The sequence below is a fragment of the Bufo bufo genome, chromosome 2 (genome assembly GCF_905171765.1).
Source record: "Bufo bufo chromosome 2, aBufBuf1.1, whole genome shotgun sequence".
NCBI classification, from domain to species: domain Eukaryota; kingdom Metazoa; phylum Chordata; class Amphibia; order Anura; family Bufonidae; genus Bufo; species Bufo bufo.
Genome location: NC_053390.1, coordinates 503,079,836 through 503,095,419, shown reverse-complemented (window position 1 = coordinate 503,095,419; position 15,584 = coordinate 503,079,836). Strand labels below are relative to the sequence as shown.

Below are 15,584 nucleotides of genomic sequence, written 5' to 3'. Positions count from 1 at the left end.
CCTCCTCACCGTTCCCTGGGACATCATCATAGGCGCCCTACTACAGGCTAAGTGCCTTCCTTCAGGGCATTTAGGCTACGAGGCAGCCGGCTAATTAACTGCAGAACCCTAAGATCGCAGGCAGGCAAGGCCTGCCGCAGCAGCAAGCAGCCGGCACACTTTCACTGCCGGACGGCATTGCGACGTCCGCACGCAGGTGCATCGCGGCGATCTCTTTATCCTGCGGGGGTGGAAAGGCTCTCCCTTACCTTCAGATCGGGACATCTGCGGCGGCCGTATACTAATTGTGGGGGGAGGCTCGGCATTCAACTGTGGCTATGGAGTCGCGGCTTTTGATAACAGCGCTGCAGACCGCCCCTCCCCCCTTCTTCCCTTCTCTATATTTGAATCTAAGGCTTGGACTCGCCCCGATGCCCGTTTTACTCCCCCTAAGAAGTTGGATATCTGTTATCCCTTCCCAGCGGATTGCATCTCCACTTGGGCGTCTCCACCTAAGGTCGATCCTCCCGTGGCCCGCCTGTCTAAAAGCACGGCCATTCCTGTGGCGGACGGCTCCTCTCTTCAGTCCACTGAAGACCGTCGCATGGAATCCCTTACAAAAGCCATATTTGCCGCCTCCGGTTCAGCCCTCAGACCGGTCTTTGCTTCCGCCTGGGCCGGGAAGGCGGTCTCGGAATGGGCTTCCCAACTGGACCAGGAACTTGATTCGGATGTCTCCCTTCAGGACCTCCGTTCTTTAGCCCAGCTCGTTGTTCAGGCAGGGAAATTCATTTGTGAGGCCTCACTTGATGCGGGTGCCCTCATTGCCCGTTCCTCTGCTCTGGCTGTCTCAGTCAGGAGAGAACTTTGGCTAAAAGTTTGGACGGCGGATGGCGCTTCGAAACGGTCTCTTGCCGGACTTCCCTTGGCGGTTTCCCGTTTATTCGGGACCCGCTTGGACGAGATCATTTCTGAAGCCATTTGGGGGGCGGGAGAGCACCCATCTTCCCCAGCCCAGGACCAAGAGCACCACTCGAGGCCGTCCTGGTTTCTCTCGTTTTAGGTCCTCCCGCAGGTCCTCCGGCCCTCGACCCGCGACCGGTCCTTCCTCTAATTCCTCCCAGGATAGGCGTAAAAAGCCCTTTTTTTTTCAGACTCAACCCTCCTGGCGTAAGTCCCAACCTGCTCGCCCCTCCTCGGCCAAGCAGACCTCCGCCTGAAGGTGCGCCCCCACCCACCCGGATGGGGGGCCGCCTCCTCCTTTTCAGGGACATCTGGCAGGCACACGTCTCCGACGCCTGGGCACTCGAGATTGTGTCATCCGGATACAAAATCGAATTTGCGTCCCTCCCTCCGAATCGTTTCTTTCGCTCCCGTGCCCCGAGGGACCCCCAGTGTGCGGCCGCCTTCTCCGAAGCCATTCGCACCCTTCTGGACAAGGGAGTGATTACTCCCGTTGCTCCAAAGGACAGATTCAAGAGGTTCTACTCGAACCTTTTTGTGGTCCCCAAAAAGGAAGGCTCGGTGAGACCGATATTGGACCTCAAACTGTTAAACCGGTTTCTCAGTCTTCACCGGTTCAGGATGGAGTCCCTCCGATCCGTGGTGGCTTCTCTGGAGAAAGGGGAGTTTATGTTGTCTATCGACATCCAGGATGCTTACCTCCACGTCCCGATCGCTCGGTGTCACCAGCGTTTCCTTCGCTTTGCGGTGGGGAACGACCACTATCAATTTGTCGCCCTCCCCTTCGGCCTGGCGACGGCTCCTCGGGTGTTCACCAAGATCCTAACCCTTGTCCTGGCCTTGCTCCGCTCCAGGGGTGTTTTTCTGCTTCCCTACTTGGACGACCTGCTCATCAAGGCGCCCTCCTTTTCCCAGACGTCCACCAGCGTGGACCTCACGCTGCAGACCCTGGAGCGGTTCGGTTGGATTATCAACCTTCCCAAGTCTTCGCTTACCCCCTCCATATGACGGGTGTCTGAATTGGCGGCACTTTCTTGTACTGAGCCCCTTTTTGGTCTTCCACCAGGATAAGGCTGTTCTCCGTCCGGTCCCTTCCTTCCTCCCGAAGGTGGTCTCCGCCTTTCATCTCAATGAGGACATCGTCCTCCCTTCCCTTTGCCTGTCTCCTTCTCACCTTTGAGAACGGGAGCTTCACCGCCTGGATGTCGTTAGGGCCCTGAAGATTTACCTGGAGGTCACCGGACCTTTTCGGCGCACGGACTCTCTTTTTGTGGTTCCGGAAGGCCCGCGCAAGGGGTTGGCGGCGTCCTGGGTGTCTATTGCCCGCTTCATCAAGATGGCTATTGCCGAGGCTTACCGCGCCAAGGGCAAGGAGACGCCTTTTGGTGTTACCGCTCATTCTACCAGAGCGGTCGGTGCCTCTTGGGCTCAGAGGCATCGGGCTCCGGCGGAACAGCTGTGCAAGGCGGCCACCTGGTCTTCCTTGCACACATTCACCAAGTTCTACAGGGTGAACACCTATGCATCGGCGGATGCTACTTTGGGCCGCCTGGTCTTGCAGGAGGCGGTTTCTTGATACCTCCGGTCGTTTTGCCTTGGGCTGTAGTTCCTCCCCTCTCTGACTGCTCTCGAGGTTTCCAAGGTTTCCGTTCCCCCCCCCCTCCCCCCAGGAAATGGGCGAGAAAACGAGATTTTTGTATAACTTGCCAGTAAAATCTCTTTCTCGCTCTTCCTTGGGGGACACTGCACCCACCCATTGTTCTGGTTTGCTGTTACGGTTTAGCTGCCCCTGTCGGGTAGTTGACTTGTTTGGTTTCACATGGTTGGTCATTGCCTTTTTTTTTTTCACTACTTGGACACACAACTGGTAGTCTCTCTCTCCAGGCTGAGGGTATAGCTGCTGGAGGAGGGGCTTAACAGTTTTCACTTAGTGTCACGCCTCCTAGGGAGTTGAGCTATACCCATGGTTTCCTGGTAAGTTATAGATTTTACTGGTAAGTTATATGTGCTGCAGAACAGACATATGGATGCGGACAGCACACAGTGCACACATTGAAATTAATCGATCCTCATCCAATCCACAAAAAAAAAAAAACGGAACTGACACGGAAATAAAATATGTTCGTGTGAATGTAGCCTAACAGTGTGTCTGTAGGCCCTTTGCCTTTGGACACATGAATGCTGTAAGAGAACACATATAGAAGTCCAGCTATTTGACAAAGTTGATTGGTGTGTAGAGATGAGCGAACTTCTGTTTTAAGTTCGGCGTCTAAAGTTCGGCTTCCGGTTAGCGGAGGATCCCGATATGGATTCCGAATTCCGTTGTGGTCCGTGGTAGCGGAATCAATAATGGCAATTATTGATTCCGCTACCACGGACCACAACGGAATTCGGAATCCATATCGGGATCCTCCGCTAACCGGAAGCCGAATTTTAGACGCCGAACTTAAAACAGAAGTTCGCTCATCTCTATTGGTGTGTTCTTTTTTTTTCTGTGTCAATATCTTGTTGGAAACTTTAAGAGCACTTGGACTAGGGCTGCAACGAGTGCCTGACTAAATCGAGTAATTCGACACAAAAAAATCCTCGATGCAAATTTTTTGCATCGAGGATTCATTTGTGTCACATGACCACGGAGTGCTTGCTATTACTCCCGCTTCCTGGTCTCCTGCTGCGCTCGGAATACTCACCTTTCCAGCAGGGGGCTTCCGGACGCTGCACTGACCTCCTGACGTACGCACGCAGTGACCTGACATGCTGTGTGACGTCAGGTGCAGAGTAGCGCGGACCGATGGAGTGTCAGAGGCGCCCCTGCTGGAAAGGTAAGTTGGTACGACTAAGGCCGGGCGCCCGGAGTGCACAGCATCATAGCAACCAATGACGCTGTGCACTATGAGTGTCAGGAAGAGGGGGGGGGGAGTGCTGATGGCACAACGGGGGGAGGGGAAGCTCTATAAAGGAAAACGTCTATTAATTCATTTTTTTATCTTATTAGATTACTTGATTAATCATAAAAAATAATCGATAGAATACTCGATTACTAAAATAATAGTTTACTGCAGCCCTAACTTGGACCCTTGACATACAAGTGTGTTCATAATTTGGATATGTCCACCACATATACGGTTCAAAAGTTGGCAGTTCATGCCATATAAAAAATAAAGCTTTAAAGCAAAAGGAATTGTCCATACATGTCAGGGAAAGAATTGTGTTGAGGCACAGATCTGGGGAGAAGACATGGCTGGTGGCAGTTGAAGATATAAACTGAACTTGTGCAACCACCTTAGTGAGGTGGACGGAGATATAAGGAAAAGAACAAACAGGAGGCCATTACACAGACATTTTATTGAATAGCACAGTGGCTATACTAATTTCTTATTAAATGCAATTGCAAAAGTATTTAGATCTAAGTCCTGGTTTGAAAAATGTTTTGATGGCTCCCTTTATGTGTCATGTGATGTAGTGTCTGGAGGAAACCAGGAATCTATTAATCTGGTCAATACTATCCCTGTGGTGAAGAATGGTAGTGTCAGCATTCTTCTGGAACACTAGGTGGGGTCAGGGGAAACATGAATGAAAAGGCTAAAAAAACATTATTTTTCATCTTTATTTTAAGATTTACAACATACAAAAAGAAGAAAAACAAATTGCAACATTTTTACAATCCAACAAAACCCCAACTCGCCCAACCCTCAATCCCTGGGAGTGAGAGAAAAAAAGGAAAATAATGATATTTTATTAAGCCATCTTAAACCTCAACTATTAAGTTCATTCCTGTCTACCAAATCTAAAACATTAAAGGGGTTATCCATGAATAATGTAAAAAATGAAAATCATAAATTATTTAGTACATGGCAACTTCTTTCTAACAAAGCTAGACCCAGCCCTGTACCTCACATGGATCCAGAGATCTCCCCATTCACTGCTCCAATTGTTCTGCTAGATAGTAGTGAGTAAATGGTCTGAATGTAAATGTGATAATTCATTGTTTGAATAACGTTATTATATTACCCGGTAAAGTAATGAAACGTGGACAAGTGAAGTAGTCTGAATGCTGCCTAATTGTAGATTTACTGAAGTGAGTGCTATGTTTTCCCTTTAGCCCTGGACGAGCATCTATAAATTTTGATAATGAGATCATTATGATGAATCATGTTTACAAGGAAAGATTCCCCAAGGTAGGTACAATGAAATCTGTGACATGTACTAAACTGTCATTTCAGTTGATTTCTATACAGTGATATTTAAAGGGGTTGTCTTCCTTCTGACAATCGTGGCATATTGCTACGATATGCCACCAATGTCAGATAGATGGGGTCCCACCTCCCTATCTCCAGAACGGGACCCCCAAAGTGAATAGTGCGTTTTGGCTATTTTTGGAACTCCCATAGAAATAAATGGAGAGCACGCAGCGGATGCGCAGTGTGGACTCTTTCACTTCGGAGGCCCCATTCTCTAGAGAGGAGCAGGTCCCATTCTCTATGCTGCCATTGTCTGAGGTGACACAACCACTTTAGCCACCTCATTGGTTATGTTTACGTGCTAATGTTATCTTCTGTATGGGCTGCTTTTAGTTCTGGTCCAGTATTGTTTCCCATAAAGTAAAGATGCCGTACGTGTTGGACTATTAGCTATTCCTCCCAACTGCCCTATACATAAGCATACTTGGTTCAGCCAAGCATGCATTTGTTCTCATTGGGGGAGAAGACAGTAAGCTGCTGCCAGACACCTCTAGCAAGGGTTTATCTCCAGTGAAAAGAATTGGGCATATTGGAATAAATCATGGGTAATAATTTTTTTCCTTGCAGATGAGTCAGCACACCCCTATACACACATAAGATAGACCAAGTTTTCTTATGTGTATGGGCACTTTAAAGGGGTTGTCTCAACTCATTAAGTGTTATTTATTATAATGAATACATTAATAAGTAGCTTATAATAGTGTTTTAAATTGGCCCAAATGGCCTCCTCTAGCTTCTTCAAGCCATTTTAGAATTAACTGGTTATAGGCTGTCCAGCAGCGGTGGCCGCATTTGCGCATAGTAAGAAACGGCTCGGCTATTGCCTGTCTGGTGGCCGGGAGCGCGCATAGGCTCACATGCGTGGCCACCTCGTATCTGCTTATAGTCTGGTTTAGCCTTGAAGCTGTTTTACCCAACTAGAGCAGCTCCAATCCCTGCTAGATGTCATCTTCTGATAGCTGATATCTGAGGACTGGCAGGGCTGCTGGGAGCCACTGTTACCTCTATGCAAATACAGAGATAACAGTGCACTCCGGAGCAAACACTTCATGGAGGGGGCTTAAAGAGGACCTTTCACCTGGATATCCTTAATCTAATTATTATCCTACCTTATAGTGCGGCCCCCCACTGATGTCTTGGCACTTTTTTCTTTCTTTTTTTTTTTTCTAAAGAACCCCCCCGTTCGTCCGCTGTGGTCCCCGTATCTTTTGGCGCCTCATATGCTAATGAAGCGACTCGGTTATACTAGGTGTGGACTTGTATTTCTCCTGGGTGCGGTTATCTTCTCTCTGCTTGCGAGCGCATCCAATCAGAGCGCCCCGCTCTTAGCCAAGGAGAAGGAGCTCAAGATCTCGCGGGAGAAGGAGCTGCGAACGTGTGAAGCCCGTGCCCATGCTGTGATCCGCAATGCACGGGCACCGTCCGTGGGGCAGGCGCATGGGAATCGCAGACCCATTCACTTGAATGGGTCCGCGATTCTTCCGTTCCGCAAAAAGATAGAGCAAGTTCTATCTTTTTGCGGTGCGGAAGCACGGAACGAAACCCCAGAAAGCACTCTGTAGTTCTAACGTAGTGTTCCGTTCCGTGCTTCCGTTTCTCATTTCCTGATTCATTTTAATGGGTCCGCATCCGTGATGCAGAATGGCAAATGCGGTCTGCAATACGACGACTGGCAGCAAACGTTCGTGTGAACGAGCCCTTAGACTGTATTGGCTCCGATGAACTGAAGTTATTGCTTTGCGAAGTCTCGCAAGACTTCGAGTAATAACTTCATAAATTAATTTGTACTGTAAAAAAAACATTTCCCAAACTCTGGTTCGGTTCCAAGTGGTACCTTTTTTACATAACAAATTAATGAAGTTATTACCTGAAGTCTCGCAAGACTTTGCAAAGCAATAACTTCGGCTCATTAGAGCCATTTTTACATTGCAAGGCCGAATGCAAACGGCCGTGTTCCACAGCCGTGAACGGTCCGTGGTAAACCGTCCTGGCATCCAGCTGAGAGCAGGAGCGCACGGCGTCATTGGTTGCTATGACGCCGTGCGCTTCATGCCGCCGCCTAATACTGTATGGAGCTCCTGCTCCGTACAGTATTAGAACAAAGTTTTATGAAGTCTATTCACTCATCCTTAATTACGACCACCCTGCAATCCAACAGTGGTGGTCGTGCTTGCACATTATAGGAAAGAGTGCCGGCCTATGCGTGCTCCCACGTTCCTGGCCACCAAAGAGGCCAGGGCTTTTTCCTATAGTGTGCAAGCATGGCCACCGCTTATGGATTGCAGAGTGGTTGTAACACCTGGAAACAGGCAGTGTATAATGTAATGGAAAAATAAATTATGGCAGCAAAGGAGGCAATATGGACAGTCACAATACATTAGTAAGTGCCTTGTATTAATATGGAAGATCACAATACATTGTTGTAGTGGCATGTGTTGGCTTTATCTATGATAAATGCCATTTGCTGAAGTGAGACAACCCCTTTAAGTTCCCAGGACATAAGTCATTGTCAGAGGTCTCTTTCTTCTCCATTCCCACTGAAAACAAGTACTGGTTCGGCCGTGGCAAGCGTACATGTATATGAGGGAGTGGGGAGAGAGAACCATTAGCCAAACAAGTGTTTGGACAACAGCTATTGAAGGTGTGTGGGAACATTAACTACTTGCACAGATTATACACACACATCCATAGAATGCTTGTGTCTGTGTACGGAACCAAACTGACAAGTATTTATTACAAAGTCTCTTCATTTTCTGGGGGGCAAATTTTTTATTTCTTTTTTTTTGGCCCTGGACAAGCACTTTACTGATTTACATTTTGGTACAACACGCAATGAGGCCAGGTTAGACGGCTTGACCTATTTACTCCCAAAATAATATAGCAAAATATACTGATCCCCTAGGGGACAAAGGGGTAAAGTTTAACATTTAATACAAATGCTTCTAAAATGATAGACGCTAGAGGAAGGGCCTCTAATACAAACAACTATAAGACAGCCCAAAGGGCCTAAACAAGACATACATAGTATGGTGACAAAAACAATGTATTGAGCAAAAAAGGAACGTTCTCACCCATGTGTGGAGATGGATAACTGGTTCTCTCCGATGTTGCTGATGTCATCAGTGGACATTAATGATGTGTCATCATACTGGATCAGTGCCAACGTATTCGCCCCTGCATGGACAGGAATCGGGAGACACTGGCCCTAGTAAACCCTATTAAAGGGACAGGGGCTAGTATGCCCTACCTGTCTATACGAGGTACTTGCCCCGCAAGGGGCTTCCCCGTCCGGATACCTTTCCCTGTTGGGGGCGGAATCCCTAGTACACCCTATTCAGGTAACTCCCGACGTGTCACGTTTCATTCAGCGAACTCATCAGGGGAGATGTAATGTCAAGACTATGGATGGGGCTTGCATTACAAAATAAAAAATGGTAAGGGAAGGATTTGCTACAAGTTAATCAATGTAGTCGCAGGTGGTTGGTCAGTCAAACTCAACACCTTTTGAATAACCGCTGCAATCCACTTAGCTTAAGTTGGTTAACGTGCAAATGTCTTGTGCCATGCGGAATGGAAAGGGATAACCAACTATTATGATGCCCTTGATTTATCACAAAATATTATTCATGTTTGTGGTTAAACTATAGTTCTGTACTTTAGGCAACTGCACAAATGGAGGAGAGACTTGAAGACATCATCACGAACCTCTGCCCTAGTCGGACTTTACCTCTTGCAGATGGTGTCCTTGGCTTTATACATCACCAGATAATTGAGCTGGCCCGAGATTGCCTGGATAAATCCAAGGGGGCTCTAATTACCTCTCGATACTTTGTGGAGTTGCAGGAGAAATTGGAAAAGATGCTAGAAGATGTGAGTTATTTCATTGTTCTTCATCTATATTTTCCTTTTCCTTTGGGCTCTATTAGATAATCCCTCTAAGTCCCATAGTTACGCAAATATATTTTTGACAGTTACTGATATCTCTGTATATAAGCAGGCAATAATAAAGTCATAAAATATGGTTATAGTACATTAAAATTTATGGCTAATGCACACCTTCACAACCATTTTTTATTATCCCACTAAATGGAAGTTGAAACTTTCTAATAGGTCTTAATGAAGAATGTCCTTTACTTTTGTTTCTCCAGCCGCTGTGCAGACTAAGCACTCTGTAGAATCTTGCTTTGTGTGAACGTATAGCCAGAAGTAGAGGGCAGATGGAGAATGACTGCCGGATCAGACTGCACAGGGTCTGATAGCATGGTCTGCATAGGAGCTCTAGGAATAAAATGCCATTTCTCACGTGTGTCATTGGGGGATACAGAAGATCCTGGGCATGGCTGCTGGCAGTAGGGGGCGACACAAATGAGAAAGTGTTAGCTCCTCCCGCCGGCCATATCCCTTCTGGAGACAGTTTGTAACCAAGCAGTATGAACAGCCAGGAGAGGCCAATGGCAGATAAACCATAAAAGCAGAAGGATGGATCAGACAAGGCAAGGACTAAGATCATAAATGTGCCGTCACTTTGGGGCTGCTTTGGAACATCCCATGGTCTTTTCTATCACCTAATGAGACACGATCAAGGAAATAGGGGTTTTGTGACTCGCCTGTAAAATCCTTTTTCCGCTACGTTCATTCCTTATTGTTCTGTGCACTGAAGCACTACTTTGCGAATGTGTCAGTCAGGATTTCATGCTAAGTAGATCTATGATTTTAGAAAATACTATTATGGAGTGACCAACATTTTATTACATGAAGCAGCAATATGCAGTCTTCGCTTACCTTGGTGATTACTTCATTTCTGTTTCTCTGCTTAAGGCCTACAACCGCTCAGAGAGTGAAGAAGTTTCTTTCATTGTTCAGCTGGCAAGAAAGTTGCTGATGGTTATTGCACGTCCGGCAAGACTCCTCGAGTGTCTGGTAATGAAGCCCTTATAGCAAATGAAGTCTTAAAGGGAGTCTGTCACCTGTTTTTCACCAATATATCTAAGAGCACTGCCCCACAGAAGATTGCATACACATCCCAATTCCCAAACATACCCGTGTGCACTTTGTGTATTCCATGTCCAGGAAAAGCACTTTTATTCTGCTGGAAAACAGCTCCTAAGGCCCCAACTCTGCTGCTCCAAGTGCCCAAAGCAAACCAGACTGAAGAGGGGAGGGCTGCTTTAGTCGCTCATATCTTGGGATTGGTACCAACATGTGCCTGACCTTATTTGAAAGCTGGCATTCCAACCTTTCAAACTATACCAGAACCACAGCATTATATCCACTATGTCAGAAGATATAGCCGTTAGAAATCGAGTCAGGAGTGAAAGCTGTTTTTACTTTCACTTTCAGCTGGGCACTTGGGAGCTGTTTTCTAGCAGAATAAAAGTGCTTTTCCTGGACATGGAATAAAGACACAAAGTGCACATAGGTATGCCAGGAATGTGTCTGCAATCTTCTGTGGTACAGTGCTCTTAGATATATTGGTGAAAAAGAGGTGACAAGCTCCCTTCAAGTTACATTTATGGGAATACATCCTTACATGACAATTATTTATCCCGAAATATCTTTTATTTTAGTTTTTTTGTGTTATGCACACTTCCAAGTTACCCTCAGAATTGCTGTCTTAATGACCATTGAATTCTGTGTGCATAAGGTGTCTGCAAGTTTATTATGCAAGGAGGTATCTTCCAGGGAAAGGGAACTCGCTAGTGACACCTTTTTGGAAGAGGCCCCCTATGAGTCAAAGTCTGACTTTTTAACCTCTTCCGGACACATGACGTACCGGTACGTCATGTATAGTTCCGATCACCGCCGCCCGGTATTTTTTTATAAATAAAAATTATTTTTTTTTACTTCATTTTACCAGTGTCATGAAGTACAATATGTGACGAAAAAACAGTCTCAGAACGGCCTGGATAAGTCAAAGCGTTTTAAAGTTATCACCACTTAAAGTGACACTGGTCAGATTTGCAAAAAATGGTCTGGTACTTAAGGTGAAATAAGGCTGTGTCCTTAAGGAGTTAAACAAGCTTCGGGACATGACTAGGGAAGTTGGCTAAGTATCCATCCGCAGACAGATATTTTGGAGTGCTTGCCCCTCATCACTACAGAGTAGGATGCTGACTGGCTGAGTGCAATGCCTTGGATGCAGCCATGGCATTGTGCTACTTCTCTTTATAGTAGCTCTGTCCCCAGAATCAACCCTGTTAAACCAGACATACTGCCTGGTAGGGCTCATCATACTGATTAAAACTATACCTTTCTTTTGTCTGTATGCTAATCAGCTGCAGAGAAATATGCATGTTATTCATACGCTAATGAGAATTTTGAGCACCAGGAGGCGGGGCTAAATCTGCACACCCCTCCCTCCACTTGATTAGCAGGGCTAGACATGCTAAAGGCAGAGCTGTGTCCTAGCATCTACATATCATATTCTCTATGTACTATAGCTTTACCACATTGAGATCTGCTCAGAAAGCTAATATACTTATTAGGGATCGACTGATAATGATTTTTTTTTTTTTTTTTTTAGAGCCGATAGCCGATAATTTATACGGATATTTTATATATTATAATATATATATTATATTAGTTGGTAGTCACTGAGGTGGTGGAAGTTTGCATTTGGCACCAGTATATTATAAATGTACGGTAAATTATAAATGAATAAAGTCCTTAGTTGGTAGTCAATTTTTATAATTTACATTTATAATATACCAGTGCCAAATGGCAATTTCCACACCGCCCCCCCCCTCACTGATTTTATTATCCCCTATCAGACCTCGGATGAATAAAATAAAAAAAACTCCTCACCTCTCCTGCGCCGCGGCTCCTCTTCATCTCTGAGTCCGGTGTCGCGCTCCCCTGTGTTCTCCGGCCCGCGCTGCACTGTCACCTGACAGCGTGCAGTGTCGGGTCATAGTGTGCGCACTACGTCCTGACGCTGTACGGGGTCAGGACAGTGCAGCGCGGGCCCCATCAAAGAAGACCAGGGAGGGTGAGTATCGGAAGCACTTGCTGCGCATCTTCCTTGATCCCGATACATACTATTGAGCGCTTCCATAAGCGCTCACTAGTATTCGCTTTATACGCATTATCGGCAAGGTTAGATGCCGATACCGATAATGTGTAAAATCCTTAATATCGGAACTTTCAATAATCGGTCGATCCCTAGTATTGCTTCTGTTATCACAGGGACAATATGTGATTATACAGACGCCAGTAATGTGTTAGCTTATACGCATAGAAAAGACACATTGTTCTATATGGCAATGGTTATAGCTTAGTGCTTAATTTTGTGTGTAGAGATCCCAGGTTTGAATCCTGGGAGAGACTTGCATACACTTTTTTTTTCGTTATTTTTTTTTCTCTGTCATTTAACCCATAATAAAAAGCTGTACTATAATAAATAATATATAATAATAAATAGTAAAAGGGCTTAGGGCTCTTTCACACTTGCGTTGTTGTGTTCCGGCATAGAGTTCCGTCGTCGGGGCTCTATGCCGGAAGAATCCTGATCAGGATTATCCCCATGCATTCTGAATGGAGAGAAATCCGTTCAGGATGCATCAGGATGCCTTCAGTTCCGGAACTGAACTTTTTTTGGCCGGAGAAAATACCGCAGCATGCTGCGCTTTTTGCTCCGGCCAAAAATCCTGAACACTTGCCGCAAGGCCGGATCCGGAATTAATGCCCATTGAAAGGCATTAATCCGGATCCGGCCTTAAGCTAAACGTCGTTTCGGCGCATTACCGGATCCGACGTTTAGCTTTTTCTGAATGGTTACCATGGCTTCCAGGATGCTAAAGTCCTGTTTGCCATGGTAAAGTGTAGTGGGGAGCAGTATACTTACCGTCCGTGCGGCTCCTGGGGCGCTTCAGAGTGACGTCAGGGCGCCCCACGCTCATGGATGACGTGTCGCATGGATCACGTCATCCATGCGCATGGGGCGCTCTGACGTCATTCTGGAGCGCCCCGGGAGCCGCACGGACGGTAAGTATACTGCTCCCCACTACTACTACGGCAACCAGGACTTTAATAGCGTCCTGGGTGCCATAGTAACACTGAACGCATTTTGAAAACGGATCCATCTTCAAATGCTTTCAGTTCACTTGCGTTGTTACGGATCCGGCGGGCACCTCCGGCAAATGGAGTACACGACGGATCCGGACAACGCAAGTATGAAAGAGCCCTTACTATATTGAGAATAGTGTTTTGTTTTGATGCCTGAAAACGATTACTGGTTTATTCACAGGTGCAATATTTATTAGCTTTTTAAGCCTAAAAACATTATTCTCAATATGCTAAGGATATAGGGGGGGAATTTATCATAAGGGGAATATTTGGAGTTGGTTTTCCTTGAGTCTGCCTTGTAGTACTTTATACTACATTTATCAAATGTCTCCTGTAGTCTCCTTAAACCTAACACCTTTGTCTAGAAAATCTACTCCAGTTTTCCTTTTCCACCCTCCTCCTGGAGTAAGATTGTGACTTTTTTAGCAACTTTTTAAAAGGTCTCAATGATAAATCTGGCGTGCGGCGTGACACTCCTTAACATAGCTAACCACACCCACTTTCCCACCCACATTACAAAACTGTAATGACTTTTTGGTGCCAGAATTCTGGAGTGAAGGAATTATAAATCGGGGTTAAATGTGGAAGAAAAAAACGAAGTCTCTGCCAGGATTTAAACCTGGGATCTCTACGTGCAAAACCTATCACTACACTATAGCATTACCACACAGAGTAGACAGTTTTTTCTATGCTTGTAAGGGTACTTTCACACTTGCAGCAGAGTGATCCGGCAAGCAGTTCCGTCGCCGAAACTGCCTGCCGGATCCAGCAAAACGTATGGCAACTGATGGCATTTGTAAGACTGATCAGGATCTTGATCAGTCTTAAAAATGCCTGATCATTCAGAAAAATGCATTGAAATGCCGGATCCGTCTTTCTGGTGTCATCTGGCAAAACGGATCTGTCATTTATTCTTTTCACCTTTTTTTTTTCGATCTGCGCATGCGCAGGCCAGAAGGACAGTTCCGGCATTCTGGTATTTTGAATGTCTGATCCGGCACTAATACATTCCTATAGAAAAAAAAAATGCCAGATCCGGCATTCAGGCAAATGTTAATTTTTTTGGCCGGAGATAAAACCGTAGCATGCTGCGGTTTTATCTTTTGCCTGATCAGTCAAAATGACTGAACTTAAGACATCCTGATGCGTCCTGAGCGGATTACTCTCCATTCAGAATGCATGGCGATATGCCTGATCAGTTCTTTTCTGTCATTAAGCCCTTTTGACGGAACTCAGTGCCAGAAAAGAAAACCGCTAGTGTGAAAGTACCCTAAGCTAATACATATTACTGGTGTCTTTCTAGTCATATATTGTGTGTGAATAAAGCAGTGATATGTAGATTAGCTTTCTGAGCAGATCTCAGTGTGGTGAAGCTATAGTACATAGAGTATATAACATATAGATGATAGGACACAGCTCTGCTTTCAGTATGTCTAGCCCTGTCAAGTGAAGGGGGGAGTGTGCAGAGCACAGGGGGTGTTACAAAGCAGTGCTCAAAGGTTTCAGGCCTGTCTCCTAGTGCTCAAAATTCCTATTTGCATATGAATAAAGATGCTGATTTCTCTGCAGCTGTTTAGCATATAGACAAAAGAAAGGTATAGTTTTAATCTACACGATGAGCCCTATGTCTAGTTTAATAGGGTTGATCCTGTTGAAAGAGCTGCTTTAAAGAGACTAGCTATGTCTCCATACTTTGGCAATGCTCCATGGTATGGAGGCTTATAGGCAATGCTCCATGGAGAAAAAAAACATGCAGGTTTTTTTCCTGGGATAGCGTACCATTTTGGTAGTGTCACCTTTTGGAAACTGCTTTTTTCCTGGGAGATACCTCTTTGCATATTACAACTCATTGTATCATGGAGCATTGCCAATAAGACTGCACAGCTGGTCTCTTTAAGGAGATCTAGTACCCTAAGGCCTAGGCCTAAGGCCTCTTTAATGGGGTCCGCGATCCGTCTGTCCCGCAAAAAGATAGGACAAGTTCTATCTTTTTGCGGAACAGAAGCGTGGAACAGAACCCCACGAAGGCACTCCGTAGGGTTCTGTTCCGTGCTTCCGTTCCGCATCTCCGGATTTGTGGAGCCATTCAAGTGAATGCTGAATGCACAAGGCTGGTGTCCCGTGTATTGCGGACCCGCCATATGCGGGCCGCAATACGGCCACAGGGGACACACGGCCGTGTGCAAGAGGCCTAAGCTGCATAGTTGTTAATATGTCATAAATGAATCTAAAATGGATACCTTCCAGTAAAAACATAATGTCGGAAGAAAGCATTGTACTTGCCTATTAGTCATTCTTTCCAGCCCTCTAGTGAATAAATTCCTATACAATCTGTTT

The 15,584-nt window shown here is 45.8% G+C and overlaps 1 protein-coding gene across 1 annotated transcript in view; it reads left to right on the top strand.

The window, feature by feature from the left end:
• The window catches only part of MAST3 (microtubule associated serine/threonine kinase 3), a 163,412-nt gene that overhangs the window by 56,111 nt on the left and 91,717 nt on the right, over positions 1–15,584 (top strand). The window contains 3 exon segments of the mRNA XM_040417822.1: positions 5,045–5,120; positions 8,844–9,053; positions 10,002–10,103. Of these exon segments, the coding sequence (XP_040273756.1) occupies positions 5,045–5,120; positions 8,844–9,053; positions 10,002–10,103 (388 nt within the window).